This window comes from Prunus persica, chromosome G6, assembly GCF_000346465.2.
Source record: "Prunus persica cultivar Lovell chromosome G6, Prunus_persica_NCBIv2, whole genome shotgun sequence".
NCBI classification, from domain to species: Eukaryota; Viridiplantae; Streptophyta; class Magnoliopsida; order Rosales; family Rosaceae; genus Prunus; species Prunus persica.
Genome location: NC_034014.1, coordinates 26,074,585 through 26,094,080, shown reverse-complemented (window position 1 = coordinate 26,094,080; position 19,496 = coordinate 26,074,585). Strand labels below are relative to the sequence as shown.

Here is a 19,496-nt window from a genome sequence, read left to right as displayed (position 1 = left end):
GTGTTATTAGATTAATGCTAAACTAATAGAGTAGGTAGTATTTTTCTCTTTGATAGTGGCCAAGACTTTCGAAGAAGATAAGTGGAAGACTTTAGTAGTTGGTTCATTCCAATTTTCTTTACCAAATACAAGGAAAAGAGAAGTCTGGCTTCAGTTCAGTTCGTTCCTCAGTTGCATTCCTTATACAAATGGGCTGCCTATGCTTGTAGGACTATAACGATAAACGACTCGTCCCGGTTGCTTCTTCTTTTTCTGTTTGGATTAGAATGGAAGGAAAATAAAACCCTAAACTAGCCTAATCCTAACCCATTTCCTCACCTACCCAGCCCAACTTTGACAATCTTACTAGTACACAAGTCACACAATACAAATATCTACACAGTAGACTCAGAGAGAGTGGTAGATGCAGAAGCAAAGAGGGGAGAAGGAGGGGAAGAGGGGAATTTTAAGGGGTAAATACCCTAAAGAGCTTAACAAATAGTTTACAAATTTCAAGTGTCAATTTCTTGTCTATCCAGCATTTCTACATAAGTTAAGAAAAGATTGGAAAAGAAGAGAAATGGAATGTGGAAATTAACAACCTCCTAGTCAAATGCTGTGATCAAATCCCCAAATTCAACAAGGCGTGAATTTCCAATCCAGAAAACAAAAAGAACAAAAATACTAGCAAACCAAACAAATGCAAGCTTTCACAAGTTTGGTAGATGGTAGGGAGAGCTACCACCAGCCTCTATGAAGATGTTAATAACCGTTTGATGCCAGTTTTCTGCTCTGAGGTAAGCTTGGTAGGGAACTTGATGTTAAACTTGATTTTCAAGTTTCCCCTTTTGGAAGGTTCCTTCGGGATAGGCATCCCCTCCCCTTTGACCACTTCTTCATATGTGGGACTGATAATAGAATTGATGGGAACTGTCAGACTTCTCCCGTCAAGTGTTGTCAGCTGTGCAGTGTGACCTGTCAGAGCTTCCGCAAGAGATATCTTCTGAGTGACAATAAGATCATTCCCATCCCTCTTGAAAAGACTATGAGGCTTCTCATCAATGATAAAGACAAGGTCTGCTGGTATAATTCCTCTCTGTTCATTCCCTTTCTCTGGAAAAGTGATTTTTGTGCCTTTCTTCCAACCTGGCTTGATCTCAATTGTTAGAATTTCCTCCACTGTGGTAGTTCTCCTGTACCCAAAAAAAATAGAACAATAAATAGCATATGGATCCAACACAGACATGTCAATTAAATGGATCCAAAAGGTGACAAATCCACCCCTGGAAGATAAACAATAACATTACTAATGACAAGATCATCAAGCTAAAGCTTGAAGAGTTTCTCACCAACATCAACATGTATTATAGAATGCTAACATACATCCTGCCAACTGGCAAATGAATCTAACCACAACCAAATTCTACACATCCATATCCGCCATGGATGGTATCAAGATACGATACCCCTAAACCCAAAGACATTTCTGCCACCCTAGTGCAACAATTTCATGATTTACCTCAACACTGTCCACAAACCATATGTACATGTGGCCCTCCCAGGCTCTGAACTTTAGATAATCATAATAACTGTAGCACTCAATAGTACAGTAATCATTCTGGTATGCCTGGGTACTAGAGACAGATAGACTATATAATCGTAGTATAAATACAGGCAACACTTGAATATATAAGCAGTCACAAGAAAAATGACTAATAAGTAATAATAAGGATGCACAGAACATGGCAGCATTTTCATCAATAATAACGTGGTGGGTTTCAAGAAAGACTTCCAAGTGATAGGTGAAGTTTGAGATTATCATTGAGGATATAATGGAGATTAGAGAACAGAAATTTCCAAAAAGCTGTAAGGGAGAAAAAATGACTTGTGTGCCAAACACACATAGTAAGGATTAAGGCTTAGTTCAGTCAGTTCATCTAAGTTTATTTCTTCATCAGCGCTGGCTATCAGGTAAAACCATCTTACATGGCTATCATTGCTGAACAAGAAAAACCCAACATAAATCTCCCATTTAACTAGTGGAACCCAACACCAATTACAGCAATCTTAACTAGTTATCCTAATGTTTGGGATGAAACCAAGAATCACCTAACTGCACTACTAATAATTTAATTACGTTCAGGATGACCGCTAAAGTCTGTGGAAAGACTTTATAAAGGGATATAAAATGTTGGTGGTACTGGAAAGAACCATAATCTAAGATTTAGTGCATTTTGTTACACCATAACTAATACAAGTTGATCAGATAAATCAGAAAAGATGCACAAATTGTGATGTATTCATCTCTTGCAACTGCTAATATATACTGATATTTTACTCAATTTTCAACAAGAACTTTCCTATCCACACAATGATATTTTTCTATCAAATGAGAACTCGTGTGGGGAAATAGAAGTGGCACTGGAAGTTTAAAACTTAAAACAACTTGAACATCAAAACAACATTAACCAGAAAAGTACTAGCATCAGTAGTCATAACATCATTCACTTACGCTTGAAAAGAAAAGAAAAAAAATTGCTTCTATGCACTTCTCTTCTATCTCCTGTCTTGAACAGTATCATGTATAGGCCCTTAAGGGGATTCAGATGCAATACCAAAACATTAAAGAACAACACAAACTAACAGAGATCCAAAGTCAGGAATTCTAAATACACCTGAACAAAAAATGCACTTGAATGATGTGAGAAGATAAAGCTAATTGCACAAATCTAAACTCTAGAATTCTAAATACACCTGAGCTGAAAATGCCACCTGAATGATGTTGAGAAGATACAGCTACCAGGTATCATTCAAATTAATAAGAACAGTAGAACTCACACACAATGTTATTGCTAAGACTCGCAAATTCAAACCAGGAAAGGAGATAACTTACTAAAAACCTCATTGTGCAACCTCAGCCATGCAATCAACTCACCCAAGAACAAACACACACATAGAGAGAGGGTCTTAAAAATCCAACAACAATATTTATATATAGAGAGAGTAAAGGCTTACCCACTAGCATCGGGAACATCCCTAGAAATCTTCATCTTTTTGGTGGTGCCCTTGTATAAGTCCTCCAAAGTACAAGGCAATGTCCTCTCTATCGGTGCAGATTTCCTGGGCACATTCCCTGAGGCCTCTGCTCCACCTCTAAATTGCGCGAATATGTCTTCCCCAAACATACTCCTCGGGAATGGGTTCCCACCAGCCCGAGACCCGCCTGCCCGTGAACCGCCCATATCGGGCATTCCCCCGAAACCCGAAAACCCAAAAAATTCAGAGAAAATATCATCGGGGCTCCTGGTGTTGAACCGGAACATCGTCGGACCGCCATCTTGGCCTTGGCCTTGCCCGCCCGACCAGGACGAATCAGGAGGCGGCACCCCTCCCTTCAAACCCTCCTCACCATATTGATCGTACACCGCTCGCTTTTGGGGATCACTCAAAACCTATCCAATTTGATTGATTGAAAAAAATTGACAATAAATCTCAGTTGGGAATTTTAACAACAACGAGAATTTAAGAGATTACGTACGTCGTAGGCTTCAGAGATTTGCTTGAATTTGGCCTCGGCGGCTTTCTTGTTGTTAGGGTTTTTGTCAGGGTGCCACTTCATGGCGAGCTTTCGGTACGCTTTCTTCAAGTCATCGTCTTTGGCACTTCGTTCTACCTGAAGAACCTTGTAGTAATCGACGCCCATGCCTCTGTTTCTCTCTGTATCTCTCTTTCTGTGTCTCTCTCTCTTTCTCTGGTACAAAAAAGCTCAGGATTTCTGTATGTGCGTCTCGAAACGCTGCGTTTTAGCTCAACCTGGGACTTCTTGTTCTGGTCGGAGTGTGGTGATGACGTGACGTGAGTGACTAGTCATCACAGCATACAACCGCCGTTTATATAAGTGGGCTGACTAGGCCCGTCTCAATCGCAACCTCTATCTTATTGGACTATATTTTATGATGATAAATCGTACGGCCCAAATTTGAGGACCAAATTTTTTTACTTGGATTGGAAGATAAGAATAGAATTGAAATTTGGTCATCATCAAAAGTGTTCAACCACTTGACCTTTTTTTAATAGAATATAGGTTGCTTGATGAAAATCCAATAATTAATAATAAGAATTGTTAATAATATGATTAACGAATCGTCACCGCACAGTTGTCATAATTAATATTTAAAAATCATCTTTGCATAAATCAATCAAATTGAAATCTTTTATTTAGTAATATGTTTCAAATATATATACGATACGGTTCATCATAAGAATTTTAATTATTACTAAAATTTTCAATTTATATGTATAACTAATCGATCTTTAATTTAATAAATTTTTTACATAAATGATCTATAAGCGAACGGTTTTGATTATGAAATGTGTATGACGAAAATTCATTAATTGGAACCGGTTAGAGAAGAATGATTTACTTAAGTATAATGGATAAAGAAATAAAGATAAAACAGCAAGTACAACGCAGCTGTGCTGTTGTTGTCGAGGTAACAATTAACCAAAAGGCCCACAACCACCACCGTAATTCCACGATATTTACAATTCTTCGGTTTTTTTCTTTTAAAGAAAACAGTGACAACTTACAGATGCAGAAAAGCACCATTGTTTCTCTAAGCTCGTATCGCATTCAGTGACAGAGTTCAGTGACAGAGGCCGTGGTAGTGGATTGGTGTGGGCTGCCATGGCGCCGATTGGCCAGGCTGCCGAAGTGTACGTGCCGAGGAGCATTCAACTATGGCGAGCTTTCATCAACTGGATGGGCTTCTATTTCCAGATCCTTCTTCAGATCCTGAGAGACACGCCTTGCGTTCCTCACCTGCTGTCGTTCATAGGCCCCTCTTCACCTTCTTTCAGACCCTTGCCTGTCGTCGAACTCCCTCTCAACGACTTGTCGTCCCCTGCCCAAGTTGAAAACGGTGTCATAAATGGTCCCCGCCACATTGAAAAGCTCACGGTGAGTATCTTCATCTGTTAGTTTTGTTGGTGTAGTTGCTAATTGTTACTGTTTGAAGTTAGTTTCGTTGCGTTTTTCTTTCTGGGTTAATTCAGCTGAATTGATGTTCGGAAGCAGTTAATTATCTGAAATAATAATCTGGGTTATCTGCAAAAATTGGAATTTTCATTTCTTCAAGTGAATTTGATCATCATGATTTTGTTAATTTGTGCCTTTAGAAATTAGATTTTAGCGCACGGACATTTATTGCATAATTGATATACCATGAAACTTAGTGACTCCCTTTTTGAGTTAATTGAGCTAAAAATGAAGGAGCTTTTAGCAGTGTTAGTATTTTGTCAACTGGGTATTTGAGCTTTTAAATTTCTTAGCTTTTAGCAGTGTTATTGAAGCTTAATTCCACTTGGTTCAGTAGCATGAGCAGGCTAGTGTTTTTGAGTGATTGGTTTTAAACTTGTTATGGATTTTGTAATGTAGGTAGTTCTTGACTTGGATGAGACTCTAGTATGTGCTTATGAAACATGTACCTTGCCTGCAATTGTTCGAACTCAAGCGACGGAAGCTGGGCTCAAGTGGTTTGAGATAGAATGTGTATCTTCTGACAAGGTATGTTGACCTTTGATTCTCTTTCTCTGCAACTTTATACTCAATTTGATTGTCAAATGATAGTGTGTCTAATATGTTATTTTTTTGGGGTTGAAGGAGCCAGATGGGAAACCAAAAGTCAATCATGTGACAGTGTTTGAACGTCCTGGTTTGCGAGAGTTCTTGAAACAGGTTTATGAATTTGCTGATCTTGTACTATTCACTGCTGGTGTTGAAGGTTTGTTGCTTTCCCAGTTCCACAATCTCTTTTTGTTCAATTTCTTTATCTCATTTGCTATTTTCTTTTATTTACTCTGGCCACCATACAGACTATGCTAGACCACTTGTTGACAGAATTGATGTGGAGAATCTATTTAAGCTTCGTCTTTATCGGCCTTCTACTGTTAGCACGTAAGTCAGTGAGCATGCTGGTGCAATTTGATAATAAGTGCCGACATATTGTGGGATGTATCAACACACACACTCATACACTTGCACACTGAAGAATTTCTGCCTTTGATTATCAAAGCTCAAGTTGGAACTTGGAATGATCTTTGAAGTTGTGTAAACCACAGGGAATGCCGGGAACATGTGAAAGATCTATCTTGTTTGTCAAAAGATCTCTGTCGAACTGTGATTGTTGACAACAACCCATTCAGTTTTTTGCTGCAACCGCTGAATGGAATTCCATGTGTTCCATTTTCTGCTGGACAACCAAACGATGATCAGGTTATTCATTTATTTACGTTTCAAATAAAGAGTTAATAATGAACTGAAGCATGTTCAAACTGATTCTATCCTCCTTTGCTTTTCATTCATGCGGATTGTGTAGCTTTTGGAGGTCCTGCTTCCTCACCTCAAGCAGCTCTCCCTGCAAAAAGATGTGAGGCCTGTGCTTTATGAGAGATTCCACATGCCTGAATGGTTTCAAATGCATGGATTTCCTGTTTCCGTTTTGACAGCATGATGTTAACTAAGGTCACTTTAGGGATAGGCAGCAATTTGCCTTGGGGCAGCACCTAACCAGATACACGTTTGGCGGAAGCATTTCTCTCGATGTAGGATTAACTCCGATTCTTTTGTAATTAAACTATAGGGTTGAATGAATTTGGAACATTCAGAGGATTTATGTTTTTTATTATGGCAATTCCCAAAGTTTACATCAAATAAGAAGAAAGAATATATATGCAAAAGACTTCTTTTCCTCCTCAAGTCTGTTCAACCATTTCACTTCCAGTCAATAGTTGCTTCTCTTCCTCCTCAAGTCTTTCCAACCATTTGAGTCCTAAATCACATCCTCCTTTCGCAGCAATCTGGAACCGTTCTCTCGCCATCTCTACAGGATCTGTTACAAGGCTTTCTCCATTCTTTCTTGCCGTCCTGGCCAAAGAACCCCTCTTTGAAGTGAGCTTGGTCACAGATTCTGGGATTTCAACACCTCTAAGAACAAGAGACCCAAATGCTATAGCTGCACCGGCATGCCCCTTGTCCGATGCCCTATGTAAACACCACAATGCAGAGGCAATATCTTTCTTCGCACACTCCCCCGTGAGATACACGGCATCCACAGCCTTCTCCAGATAATGGAAAGCTTGTTGATCCGATTGGGCGTATTCATTTTCGACTCTAAGCTTACAACCTAGTTCATACTGCGCATCCGGATCACCCATATTCGCGGCTTCAATTAACAGAGCAGCTCCTATGGCTCTGCAAGCCCCCGGGACATGGTATTTCAAATGCAGTTTGGACAACCAAAACCTGGCATGGGTGTTTGAATTGTCAGCGTCCAGAGCCAGCTCAAAGTTTTCCTTTGCTGCCCTTTAACAGAGGGATGAGGCGGTGGTCATTAAGCTCGCAGTAATTGACAACTCTGTCCACTTCTTTTAAAGCACTCCACCCTTTGGCTATCAATTCCATGGCCTTCTTGTTCCTGCTGTGCATCTCTCTCCGTTGATTGAATTGAGTGACGCCATTGGGAGGTCTGAAACTGAGCTTCTTCAAGAGCCGCCTCTGCATCATCTCTGTGTGGGCGTGAGAGAGAGCGAGCAGTTAGGGCAAGCATCAAATCAACAAGCAGGGTCTATTCAAGAACAGCCAGATCATAGGATCAAAGTTCACGGCTTGCCACAAGAAACCCAGACGAGAATTGGGGATAAAAAATGTTTCCTTGAATAAAAATAAAAATAAAAAAACCCAAATTGAAGTTGGAATGTTTGAGAGGATTGACACAGGCAGAAACCCTAATTTTTCTAGTTCAGAGCAGACTCCTGATCCGAGTCCCACCCACGATTCTCGAATATGTTGTTGAGAAATAGCTGGGCTTATTCTCTGACGTTCAATAATTTTATTTTCACTTCTCTCAAAAAACAAAAAATTTTACTTTCAATTTAATTTTTATTAAGATAAACACTGCAACATAAGCTGCATGGTAGGATCTCCATTTTTGATATTTTTAATTGGAATGAGGTTCAACACAGCTTTGGTTTAAAAGTGATTAAAAGCGTATTGAGAGTTCACATAATTATTAAAACATTAGTCTGCCAAAGATTCAACAAAAAATACATCGAGTGCTGAAACATAATTTATTTCAATTACAAAAACTTTGATCATATGGTACACAATCGAACCGTTGCCTACTGAATCTCTCTTATTGCTCACTATTCTAAGAACGCGGTAATTCTATGATACATGGCGATCTGCTCAGTTTTACCATTTGATAAGATACATAACACAACCATGACTGCCTTGATCTCGTTCGCGTCAGGGCGAATAGATTTGTAGCACGGTAGTCCGTGTACTTTCGGATTCCGGTCTGTTCTCTGATGTCAAACATAAAGCAGAAAACAATTCGGAATTGACTTGGAATTTCAACAAGCACTGGATGACTCCTTTGATTTCTCTGCGACTGCCTCCTTATCTGAGTTGCTTGCATCTCCCGCCTGAGACTGACTGGTTTGTGCCTGAGAATCTGAAACAATTCCTAGAACTACCAATATGGACCTGGAAGGAAAAAAAAAAAACCAAGCCCAGCTCTAATATCAGCTGCTGATTCCTCCTCCATTTTAGATATCTTTACAAGTGCGGGTTTTCATTTACCTTGGAAGTGAAGATCGGATGTCCGGTTGGCTAGCGTGAGCAACCAATGGTGCTTTCAGAGCTGCAGTTCTCTTCAGTGCATTTTCTAGCTGTGCTGGAGGTAGCTGAGTCAACAATACACATATCATCAGACAAAGATTTGGTCCAACTTTTATAGGAAAGCAAGGAGTAAATATGCACCTGAAGCAGGACGCCAAATGACTGAGGCTTTGTCAAGAACGCGCACTTCAAGAATCCCACCCACAACTTTGGGTATTTCCATATCTGCAACATGTCATCAATCACATAAATATATTATAAATAATAGATGGCAAGAAAAAAGCTTAGGATACTGAAAGTTACCTGCTTGCTCACAAGTCGAGAGAGGATCTCCATTATAAAATCCACCTATGATATTTATTGATAAAGCAAATTCAACAAGTCAGCGACATGCTAGCCAAAGTTTGAACATGAAAAGTAGGCTGAATTTTTCATTATATTTTAAGGGTAAGAAATTGAAGATATCAATCACAAGTGGCAACTAAATTGAACAAATGAGGAAATCTAGCAGATTTGCAAGCGGGTTCAACAATCATGGGGCATGTTCAGCCTACAAGCATTGTAGATTTAACAAATCCCTTAATGCAGCTAGTGTCCAGAAATGTCAAAGATATAATCGAAGGTATATTAGTATTTACACGAATGCCATAGACACATCTGCACATGGTCATAATACTCAAACTGAGCCTGATTTGAACAATATAAGTTGACCACGAAAAATTGGTTGTATGTTTGGATCTACTTTGGCTCCTTAACTTTGACAGATTTGGGAGTTGTTACGGTGTGTGATAGAACTACAGAAGTTTAAGTTTGTTAATCCAGAAAGCAAAATAAGCATTATTACTCAAACTTTTTCTTTATTCCTTAAAAATTATTGAGAAGATACCTCTCACTGTCAGAACAATTAGATTTTATGAGGGGGAGATTAATGAATTCAAAGAACTTTTCAGCGATATATCCTTCACTCTAGGATTGTTTTGTCATGCAGTCTTGCTGTAGGTGTCACACCTAGGGTTTCTGCGAGTATGATTTCTAGAATCTTACTAGCGCGATGCTAGTAGTTTCTATCAGTGTAATTTTTTCATGTTGTTCCTTGAGTTTTCCTATGTTTCATTAATTCTCAACAATTTACAGCATACATCTCATACTAAAAAAAGAGCAAAAATCCCACATATTTCCCTTGTCCTGAATCAGTTTAAAGAGTTCTTTGGATCTTACCAGTGCAGGAAAAGCACCTATGGCTTGTAATACTGTACGCATGAACAGTAAAGGAAGGGGAATCTGCTCAACCTGCAAGTATGAAGCTTGTCTTTTAAGTTGTGCTTGAAAGAAGTGGTAACAAAAAGTTAATTAAGTTCCAACGGTACAGACCAATTGATTCAAAACTTTGGCAAGAACTTGTTGGGTGAATATCTGCCTCTGCTCAAAGCAGGCGTTGCATGCATCTGTGACCTGTTCAACAAAAAACATATCCAGCCATTCATTATTGCCACTCAGAGAGGTATCCAATCAATATAAACAAAAGATGGCATGCCTTCTTTAGTGGAATTCCATCTCTGTCGGGATCAATTCCATGGATAGCAATCAAGATTTCAGCTGGAGCAAGAAGAGGACCAGAATTGGATGATCCCTGTCCAAGCAATATTTAGGATCAAGCAGAGAATAAGAGATGTACTTTACAAGCATATTAATAGTGAACTACACCAATGAAATCATCTAAAAAGTTATAGAGCTTGACTAAATAAAAGGCATAACATGTGTATTTTATCTAAGATAGGGTGGGCAGTTCTCATGTCCATAGAGAAACAGAGCCGAAAAATATGAAAAAAGGAAGAGAAGAAAAGGCTGTGAACACAGCAAAGAATGATGAATAAAATTTGTAAAATATATGATAGCAATCACATTTATGCAAGAAGGAATTATTAAATGATAAGAAACATACAATACCAAAGGAATTATTAACTGAGAGAAGGGTCATACAAATAATTTATCGCATAGACAAATAAGCAAATTTACAGACATAGGATGCCTGATTCTAGCAACTTAGAAAGCAAAGCAAGAAGTGGGGCATGGGAAGCAATTGTAAAAGAGATTCAATAATTTCCAGGTCACACTTGTATCAGAAAATGACACAAATAATTGAAAGGCAATGGCAGTATCTTCTCATATTTTCTGTAATGACCTTATGAAATAATCCAAGAACTAAGGAAACAAAAATACCTGTAGTGTGCGAGTTAGTGCTGCTTGGAACTTATCCAGTTGAAGATTCACAAGTTGGGGAAATATAAGCATAACCTAACAAATACAGGATTATAAAATAATTAGCACCAAAACAAAAACACAAAGAGTGCCAACTGATAATTAACATCAATATAAAGCATTCAAAAGAATAAAGAATCAAACATAAGTTATTAAGAGCTGGAAAAAGTTCACCCCAAATATACCAAGTACAAGATAGCAAATTGCATTCGAAGTACAAGATTTAATAGTATAGCAGTTATTTGGATTGTGGATGGAAAGAAATAGCATAATCTTCAGTGATGGGGAAGTGGAGTTGCAAAAGGAGAGGATCATATTGTTGGCATCTTTTCAGGCATCAAGGTCAAAGCATTTCAAAGTTATGAATTAATCTGTAACAGTTTTCTTGTAAATTCAGCATTACTTTTGTCATAGATGGACACCTTGTCCATCTCTTTCAGTACATCATTTATCCTTTCCACCAAATTTATATGTTTCTAAGCCTTATCAATGACCCAAGAACAAAAGCAGGATACATGCTAGACTATTTCAGAAGAGCACATATGGTAATGTTGTTGATGGAATAGTTTAAGCAACCCCCAGTCCATCAATATTGAGTACCCAAACATACCTATAGCTCAGTCACACTCAAGTTTTATAGAACAAAGATATGTAACAAGTAACAAAAGGCATGCATGCATGCACGCACACAAACATCACACAGTAGATGCAATTATGATAAGAAGGTGAAAAGAAAGGAACCTCTTCTTTCGGTAAAAAGGGCAATATTGGAATAAGAATCTCTACATCCTGTAATCATTCATAACCAACCATATATTAGCAAATAGTTTCAATTCTTTGCAACTGTCAGAAAATTGTTAAATGTACCTTCAGTTTTGAATCATATAGCTTCCTAACAGTAAAAACCAGTTCTCGAGAAGGAACTATCCCATCTGTCAGTGTATGCAAAACCTGATGCCATTAAACAAAGGGGGAGATTAAAGATGTTATTTACTATGGGATGGTGTTGACAAAACTGTAATGTTGATAACTGAAAACCTGCATCAGGAGGTTCTCGCTTCCACTTGGAGGATCAGAAATAATTTCAAGAAGATCTGGTGACGATCCCATAGTACGTACAAGTATTGGAATGTGACGATGAACTGCCTGCACTGCATCATACAACTGATAAGAAGAAAAACCTCATGGGGCAGGAATTACAAGCACAACGCTAATTTATACATCAATGCCCAATTCAGAATAACTAAACCTGCTTAACGGCCTTTGATGCACTTCCATAAACAGCAAAGATTTGGCGAAAAAGGGAATGCTTCTGCCGATGAGATTTCACAAATCATGTTAATTTCAACAAATAAATAAAAATTACTGAACACAAAGAATAATTATTGAATGGACTTAAGAAGTAATTCAGTTTTTGATAATAAGTTAACGACCTTTGTACATAGAGCAAAATATAATGACAAACACCGCTGGGCCTCAGCAATTGAAAGGGATGGCACACTTTGAGAATTGCATGATTGATGAGTATCGGAGGAGATATCTTTACTGTTACCACTCACAGCTGGAGGTTCATTTGAATGCTTTTCCAAATCAGAATCCTGATGAAAAAGCAGTTAGATATTAACTCTCCAATTCAAGTCAATAATACAAAATATATTTGAGTGAAACCCCACATCAGCAATGCAAAGATTATAACCTTCTGTGATTCTGTTTTTGATCCTTCAGCATCTGTTCTTTCAGTTGCATCACCACATTTTACAGAAAGCAACATTTCAATTGCGAAATCTTCTATTCGTTGAGCAATGGATGACAAAGGATAAAGCTTGTTTGCAACCTGTTAGACAAAGCAACGCAAAATGGAAACAAAGTCAGAACCAAACATCTAATTCTTAGCTCTAATAGCACGTTGCGAATAAGTACCAGACGTATAGCCTTCATACGCACTTCCTCCAGATGATAAACTGCACTCTTCCAGAGGAAAAGGAGAACAAAAAAGTCAGATGAAATAAAGATAAAAAGATAAGTTCTTTACAGAGACACAAAATAGTAAGGAATTTCAGAAACAGAGGTGTAATGTAGAATAAAAAGAAGGAACCTGTAAAGCAATTTTTAAGCAGGGATCGCGGAAAGGAGGCCTCAGCAAAATCAGGCTCCACACGGTGCTGAGACCTTGAGTCACTCGATCCCCACCTTGTGTTTCCTTCTCAGCTGTGTCGCTGCTTCCAGGTGAGCACATGCACTCCAATAATTTCAGAACTGAATTTGGTAAATAAGGAACCTCGCCAAGTAATCTGCTTAATGATTTGTCAGATGCTGGAAAAGAATCTCTAAGTGTTTCTGCCTGCAATGATATGAAAGATAATATATATTATTCTTAAGTTCAACATTTGTATTGCAAAAGGAGAAGGGTTAATAATATAGAGATAAAAAGCACACCGCATTCAAAAGGAACGTTTCATATACAGAAGTAGCAGTTGTTGAAGAAAAGAAATCGTGTTCCTCTTCTGCCTCTCCAAATAACCTGTATAGGACACGCAATGTCAACTCATGTCCCTGAAGAGATTCCACAATCACTGTCAGCTAGTATTTTATGCTAGAGAATCACAAGAGTACATAATTAAGAGCTATGATCCTTATTATTAACTACTAATGTATGTTAAAAAGTATTTGGATAAATATGTGCGCCAGCAATGAATTGGCTCTCATCCAAGCACATGATACTTTTTGCACCCACATCTTGTAAAATTACCAGGTATGTAGTTCCTAAAATTCTTATCACCCAAACACAAGAAAAACAAAAGAAGGAATAAAGAGACTTATTAACTCCATTACTTAATCAATCGAAAAAATTTCAATCCTGACTAAAACAGATCATCGCAAACCACTGTATTTAATACTCATAGATCACCCATCCATTTTGTTCAAAAGACCAAAACTGAGTTATCATTTTTAATTAACCAAGAGCGCAATCTTGTAGACATCAAATTAACCTAATACAGATTCATTTATATAAAAAAAACAATGGAACTGTATCATACAATCATCAAAACCCATCACATACCTCATTATTCGTATAATCTGCCAAGATATGCTTCTGCAGCAGTTTCCATGGGTCTAACTCCAAAGGGAACTACAACCCAAAAAAAAAAAAAAAAATTCAAATTTTGGGTTCCATAAGAAACACACTATTAAAAAACATAACTAAAAAAATAAGACACCATACAGTTAGCCTTAAGAAAATAATCACACACTATTAAGAAAATTTTCACTAAAAAACACGACACCATACGGTTAGCCTTAACTAAGAAAGGCTTAATTTCAGCCCCTACTCCTAACCCAAAAAGAAGAAAGAAAAAACTAAAAAGACTTAGGAATTAAAAATTAAATAAATATCTGAGAAGCAATAACAAAGTAAAACTGAAACAAGGAACTGAACCATCACAGCCGACAAAAATTATAATAATTGTATCTAAGAAGCTAGGAAATACCTCAACTCCTAAATTTATAAGGAGGGAGCATCGTAATTGTGAACCTCCAGCAATAGCTATTTGCTTATATGCCTCGATGATGCGCGAAAAAGCTAATTTCTGCAACTGATCCTTTTCTTCATCAGCAAGGATGACTACCGGTGCTGACATCTTGGGCAAGACAAGATGAGAGGACAACCCAACTGAAGTTGCTGTTGAAGAAACCAGGCTATTGACATCTGCAACGGCAGCTCTTGGGCTAAGCTCCTCAGACTTATCCGCTGACAGTGATGGAAGTACATTAAGTTGTGTCCCTTGACCCGAACTGGTAACTTGCTCTTGACTTGCATCTTCTACATCCATTAAAGCTGATGAGGATGCAACGAAGGGTTCTGATAATCCACTATTACAAGCAGAAGAATCCAGCCCAGGTATTTCACTCTCAAGATATTCCATATCATGAACATCAGATGGCACAGGTTGACAACCCTTCTCCATTTCGGATAAAAATGCTTCAGATGAAGATGGTAAACCAGTCGGCAACGTAGAATTTTCAGCTTCATAATCCATGCCAGTACTTGCAACAGCGCTATCAACTACAGATGCTACCTGTTCTTCCTCCACTTCGAGTTTCTGCAATTACCATAACATTGCAGTTCAAGACACATAAGGAAAAAAGGGGTGAAAACCAAGATAAGAATAGAAAACCATACCACTATATCATTGGACACTGATTGATGAGTATCTAGGAGTGCAGCTATCGGAGGGAAAGTACTTGTAAGTGAGAGAACATCAGCAATAAATGATGGTGGATATTTAACTCGAGAATCACCGCCAACTATACCCATGTTCACCAGAGATTCATCTCCTTCAGCTCCAGGAAGATTGGGAGGAAGGTTGTACATATTAGCCATCACAACCTCTGCTAGCAAGTCAGCAGAGATACTTGAGATAAGAATTTCTAAAGAACCAACCGCTTTTTCACCTTGAGCTACCAATGCACCAAACATAGCAACAAGTTGCTGCACAGGTCCACTATCACTATCTCCTCTAGAAGTGGTAGTTCCACTTGAAGAAATGTCATCCTGAGACACAGAAATATTCCTATCGCACTCTTTCACTGATTCCTCAGAGACACTAGATGTCGATTTGGCACGCTTTCCAGAAACATCTTCGTCCTCTGCAAGGTCACTACTATCCAGTGCTCCTAACCGTTTCCTCCCAGAACTAATTTGCACAGCATTAGATGTTTTAATTGTGGGTTTCTCCTCCTGCAAAACATTAAGTTCATGCTCAAGAAGCTCTGAGATACAATTATGTCAATGGCCCAACGTGTACTTTTGCAAGAGCATCTATTTTATATGTACCTACAGAACTAATATAATAAAATGGGAAGCAAAGGTGAAGGAATACCTTAGTAATTGGAGAATCATCTAGTCCGTCCTCCACACTTCCATTAATCTTGGAAGCTTGAGGAATGGCTTGCTCTACCAACCCTCCAGCTTTCAACTTTCTCAAGGCCCCAACTAAACGATCCCGCCACTGCGAAAGCAAATCCATCATTTAGCAATTCTGTAAAACAAAGTAAATGCACAAAGTAGAAACTAGATAACATCAACTAAAGAAAGCCAGCCACCTGGTCTTTCCATAGATAATGAGAACAATGAAACTATTTCAGCAAAAGATTGCAATGTTATCAATGTTGAACCATGCAAGAAATTTACGAGCAATGAGACAAGCGTTAAGGCGTAAGCCTTTTGGGACTAGAATTTAGAAATTCCTACAAGTGGACTTCTACTTATATTCTTTCAAGTCGAAACAATTGCATTCCTACAAGAAATATCCTTAACATAAATACAGATGCATGTGGTGTTTCTATGAACCAGAGTAGGACAACATGCGGTCAATGGCATTCCAACTAAATAACAATATTGCTCATGACAATCACACTTTCACTTTTTGCAGAAGGTTCTTTAATTTTAACAACATGCTTACTTACTAAAAGAGATGCACCTAATAATTGTCAAAACTTCAAAACAGTTACTGCTTTATACACCGAAACCTAATGTCTTTCAGAGCCACATATTATCAAGCATTTTAGAGCAGTTATTTCATCAACTTTCACTCCCTCACTCATTAGAAATTGATACCATAAGTATAACATGAACATTTTAAGCAGGACAAATATAAGGTATTTAGAATAGTCTGGTATTAAACAAAATACCGGTGCAGCACCCTTGTGTGTACATTTTAAGCAGGTGAGGAAGGCATTTTTTAAGGCATGGTGCGCCCCAGTGACATGTACCCCATTAATGACAGCGCTTGAGGGATCAAATCCAAGTAATACAGGCAAAATGCGACCATAGAATGCAGGCCTCTTCTTCGCAATTGCTGAAAGACTGGCAAGAAATATCATATAGAATAAAGAAAAAAGAAACAGTAACAACTGTTAGCAATAACATATACAAGCTGTAATAATTATGCCACAAAAAATATAAGGAAGCTCTTGACACGCACTTGACTCGGGATACATGCTATTTATATTTCTATTCTTGTACACAAAATATACGTCATCCCCAGAGAAATAATGATACACCATAAAGTAAACGAGTACAAATGCATCAGAATATTGAAATCCCTAGGCCTCTACTTGTAAATGGCAACACGTTACTACTGTTGTCATCACCCTAAATATGATCCTAAAATACAGTACTCAAAAACTACAATCGTCTCTAACATTGCTTTTACTTTTACTCCATCGAGTATAAACTTGTACATAACAATTAACTTCACATCAATAAATTAGAAACTAATTATATACATACTTATTATATATTTCTATTCTCTTATACAACATATAAGTTGTTACCACTCCCAAAGAACAATCTCTTAAGAATCCAAACATCATCATACAGGTGTAACCGGTATGACATCAGGAGACAATAATATATCACTCAGCACCCAAGACCTAAATTCCCATAAATGGTATGTCCAAACTTATTTCTTGGCAAACTCTGGTGACTAAGGAAGGGAAACGAATAGAAAATTCCCTTATACCATGCACTTCCTCCAATTATTAAGAGGCGGAATTGGTAAAGTGAGCAATTTCTACAAATTTTTATCTTTGTTCTGGAGAACACCCTCACTGAAGCTGGTCATCTATCCCTTTTCAGCATTTAAATTTAGGATAGAATAGCTGTATGGAGTAACTCATAACTTAAAAAATTGTAGAAAATAAAAAGAATCATATGACACAAAGAAAGCCAAAATACCTATTAATAAGCACAACGATCACTAAGTTACCAAGCGATTTCACGGTTGGGAACCTGAGTTGATCAAGCAATAAACCCAAACTTTTACTAGCCTCAATTGACAAATCTCCAACATTGAGTAGGAGATGGCCACCACGAAGCCAAGATATATTAAATTCCACCAAGTCCCCTACAAAGCAGACGAGAATCCTTCATAAACAAAAACAAGTCATTTGAGTTCTGCGCCCAATGGATAGTGTCAAATTGTATTACCTTCATGAGCAGGGGGCTCTGGGGAGCCATTAGGATCAGGAGTGTAAAGAAGAATGACTGATTCAACAAATTTCAGTGCTAGCAACCTTATCCCCCCGCTTCCTGGCTGGTAAGCATGATACAGTGCATTAGACCACAATGAAAACACGTTCATATGTCATCCATCAACAAAAGAACTATTTCTTACCCGAAAAGCTATCGAGTATATTTCCTCCTTCAACTTTAACACCCATGCCCAAGATGACTCAAGCAAACTGTCCAATTCACTAGAATGTAAACCCTGAAACATTACCCATGACTCATAATGTCGATCATTATAAATCTACTTTAAATCGAAAAAATTGTTACTAAAATTACTTGGATTTATACATTCAATATTTGATCATAAAAAAGTAACCTGAGCAGTAGAATCAAAGACACCATTACTAAGCATTAAATAACGTTCGACATATAGAATTACCTGAATTGAAACCTTTTCGAGAACACAACGAAATAAATGAATCCCACTAGTGATGGCTTGTCGAGCAACAGCCGGTGTTCCATCACTCAAAACATTAATTAACGAAGGTACAATTTCTGGTAATAATTCTACGTGCATCAGTCCAATTTCGCCAAGCATTCTACATTGTGGAAAAAAGCCACAGGCAAAGCCTTCAATAAATAGATTATAAAACTACTATAAAGAGAAAGAAGAATTGAACTGGCGAATAGTACAACTAGGGTTTGGAGAAAACGCACTCAGTGGCAAATTTTCGAACCGGACTGAACCGGTCGGACTGAAGCTCGAAGAGGCGAGGAAGGAGCCCAGAGAGCAACGCAGGGTCTTGTTGGACCACCAAATCTTGCTTTGATTGGCGTAGTCGGTCGAGCTTCGACGGTATGTCAGAGGCCAAGATGGCTGAGTCCATGAGACTCGCGAGTCTTTCGTTGGAGTTCGCGACCATCATCATGCCCACCATTGCAGAACGAAAACCCTAATTTTTCTTACAGAAGAAACTGCAAGATCGTGAAATTTACTCGTGCTTTGAACATAAGGTTTCGGTTGGGAGGGGCGAAGAGAGATTTTAAAATGTCAAAGTGGAAGGAGAGGAAAAAGGGTGGGAAGTATTTCGTGACTTCTAAACGAGCAAGGAGAACGTTGTGATTCCGGTTTAATGCCTGATGAGCAGTTTAAGCAACTTCCTTTTAAATTTTCTTTTTATTCTTAATACCTTTTCGTTAAGAGAAAAATAATAAAGATTTCCCTATCTTGTCTTCCTTGCGTCTCTCCAAGTTGAACTAGGATTCTGTACTTGATATTTTTCCGAAATTTAGGTTAATTGGCTAAAGCAGTGTGTTCGTTTCTCCCGAGTTCTTCTCGGGACATTGAAATTTCCTCTATATCTATCCTCTTTTGCTTTTTGACTAACGAAAGGGGAGGGAAAGAATTACTCTTGTTGTGGATGTCCATATTGGCCTCTCTTCTATTTTTCTAATGCTTAAAAAACCAAAAACAAAAACAAAAATGTTATCGAACAAGCCATTCATTTTCAACTAACAATTTCGATAATTTTTCAATATGCTAAGAGTAGAGAGTTCTAGAGGATC

At 38.1% G+C, this 19,496-nt stretch overlaps 3 protein-coding genes and 1 pseudogene across 4 annotated transcripts; 1 reads left to right on the top strand and 3 right to left on the bottom strand.

The window, feature by feature from the left end:
• LOC18772603 (dnaJ homolog subfamily B member 13) lies at positions 427-3,833 on the bottom strand. The gene is made up of 3 exons (XM_007205412.2): positions 3,518-3,833; positions 2,995-3,431; positions 427-1,172 (listed from the first exon to the last, which is right to left on the bottom strand). Exons 1-3 carry the CDS (start codon positions 3,680-3,682, stop codon positions 731-733), a joined length of 1,044 nt encoding a protein of 347 aa, XP_007205474.1. The 5' UTR covers positions 3,683-3,833; the 3' UTR covers positions 427-730.
• Positions 4,553-6,670, top strand: LOC18775413 (carboxy-terminal domain RNA polymerase II polypeptide A small phosphatase 1). 2 transcript variants are annotated; one of them, XM_007205586.2, is made up of 6 exons: positions 4,553-4,939; positions 5,417-5,545; positions 5,642-5,762; positions 5,854-5,935; positions 6,100-6,253; positions 6,357-6,670. In XM_007205586.2, the coding sequence occupies exons 1-6, from the start codon at positions 4,667-4,669 to the stop codon at positions 6,489-6,491; spliced, it is 894 nt and encodes a 297-aa protein (XP_007205648.1). In that variant the 5' UTR covers positions 4,553-4,666; the 3' UTR covers positions 6,492-6,670. The 2 variants fall into 2 exon arrangements, with proteins under 2 accessions (XP_007205648.1, XP_020421312.1); XM_020565723.1 differs by having other exon boundaries at positions 4,555-4,939; positions 6,348-6,450.
• Positions 6,717-7,964, bottom strand: LOC18775271 (annotated as a pseudogene).
• LOC18772563 lies at positions 8,005-19,096 on the bottom strand. The gene is made up of 27 exons (XM_007208328.2): positions 18,648-19,096; positions 18,370-18,529; positions 18,097-18,189; positions 17,910-18,015; positions 17,658-17,826; positions 16,610-16,784; positions 15,799-15,927; positions 15,099-15,656; positions 14,407-15,018; positions 13,980-14,048; positions 13,355-13,471; positions 13,014-13,259; positions 12,839-12,886; positions 12,615-12,752; positions 12,352-12,516; positions 12,168-12,230; positions 11,957-12,064; positions 11,786-11,869; positions 11,660-11,707; positions 10,880-10,954; positions 10,194-10,289; positions 10,031-10,111; positions 9,878-9,949; positions 8,963-9,007; positions 8,801-8,884; positions 8,621-8,724; positions 8,005-8,524 (listed from the first exon to the last, which is right to left on the bottom strand). Exons 1-27 carry the CDS (start codon positions 18,866-18,868, stop codon positions 8,392-8,394), a joined length of 3,999 nt encoding a protein of 1,332 aa, XP_007208390.1. The 5' UTR covers positions 18,869-19,096; the 3' UTR covers positions 8,005-8,391.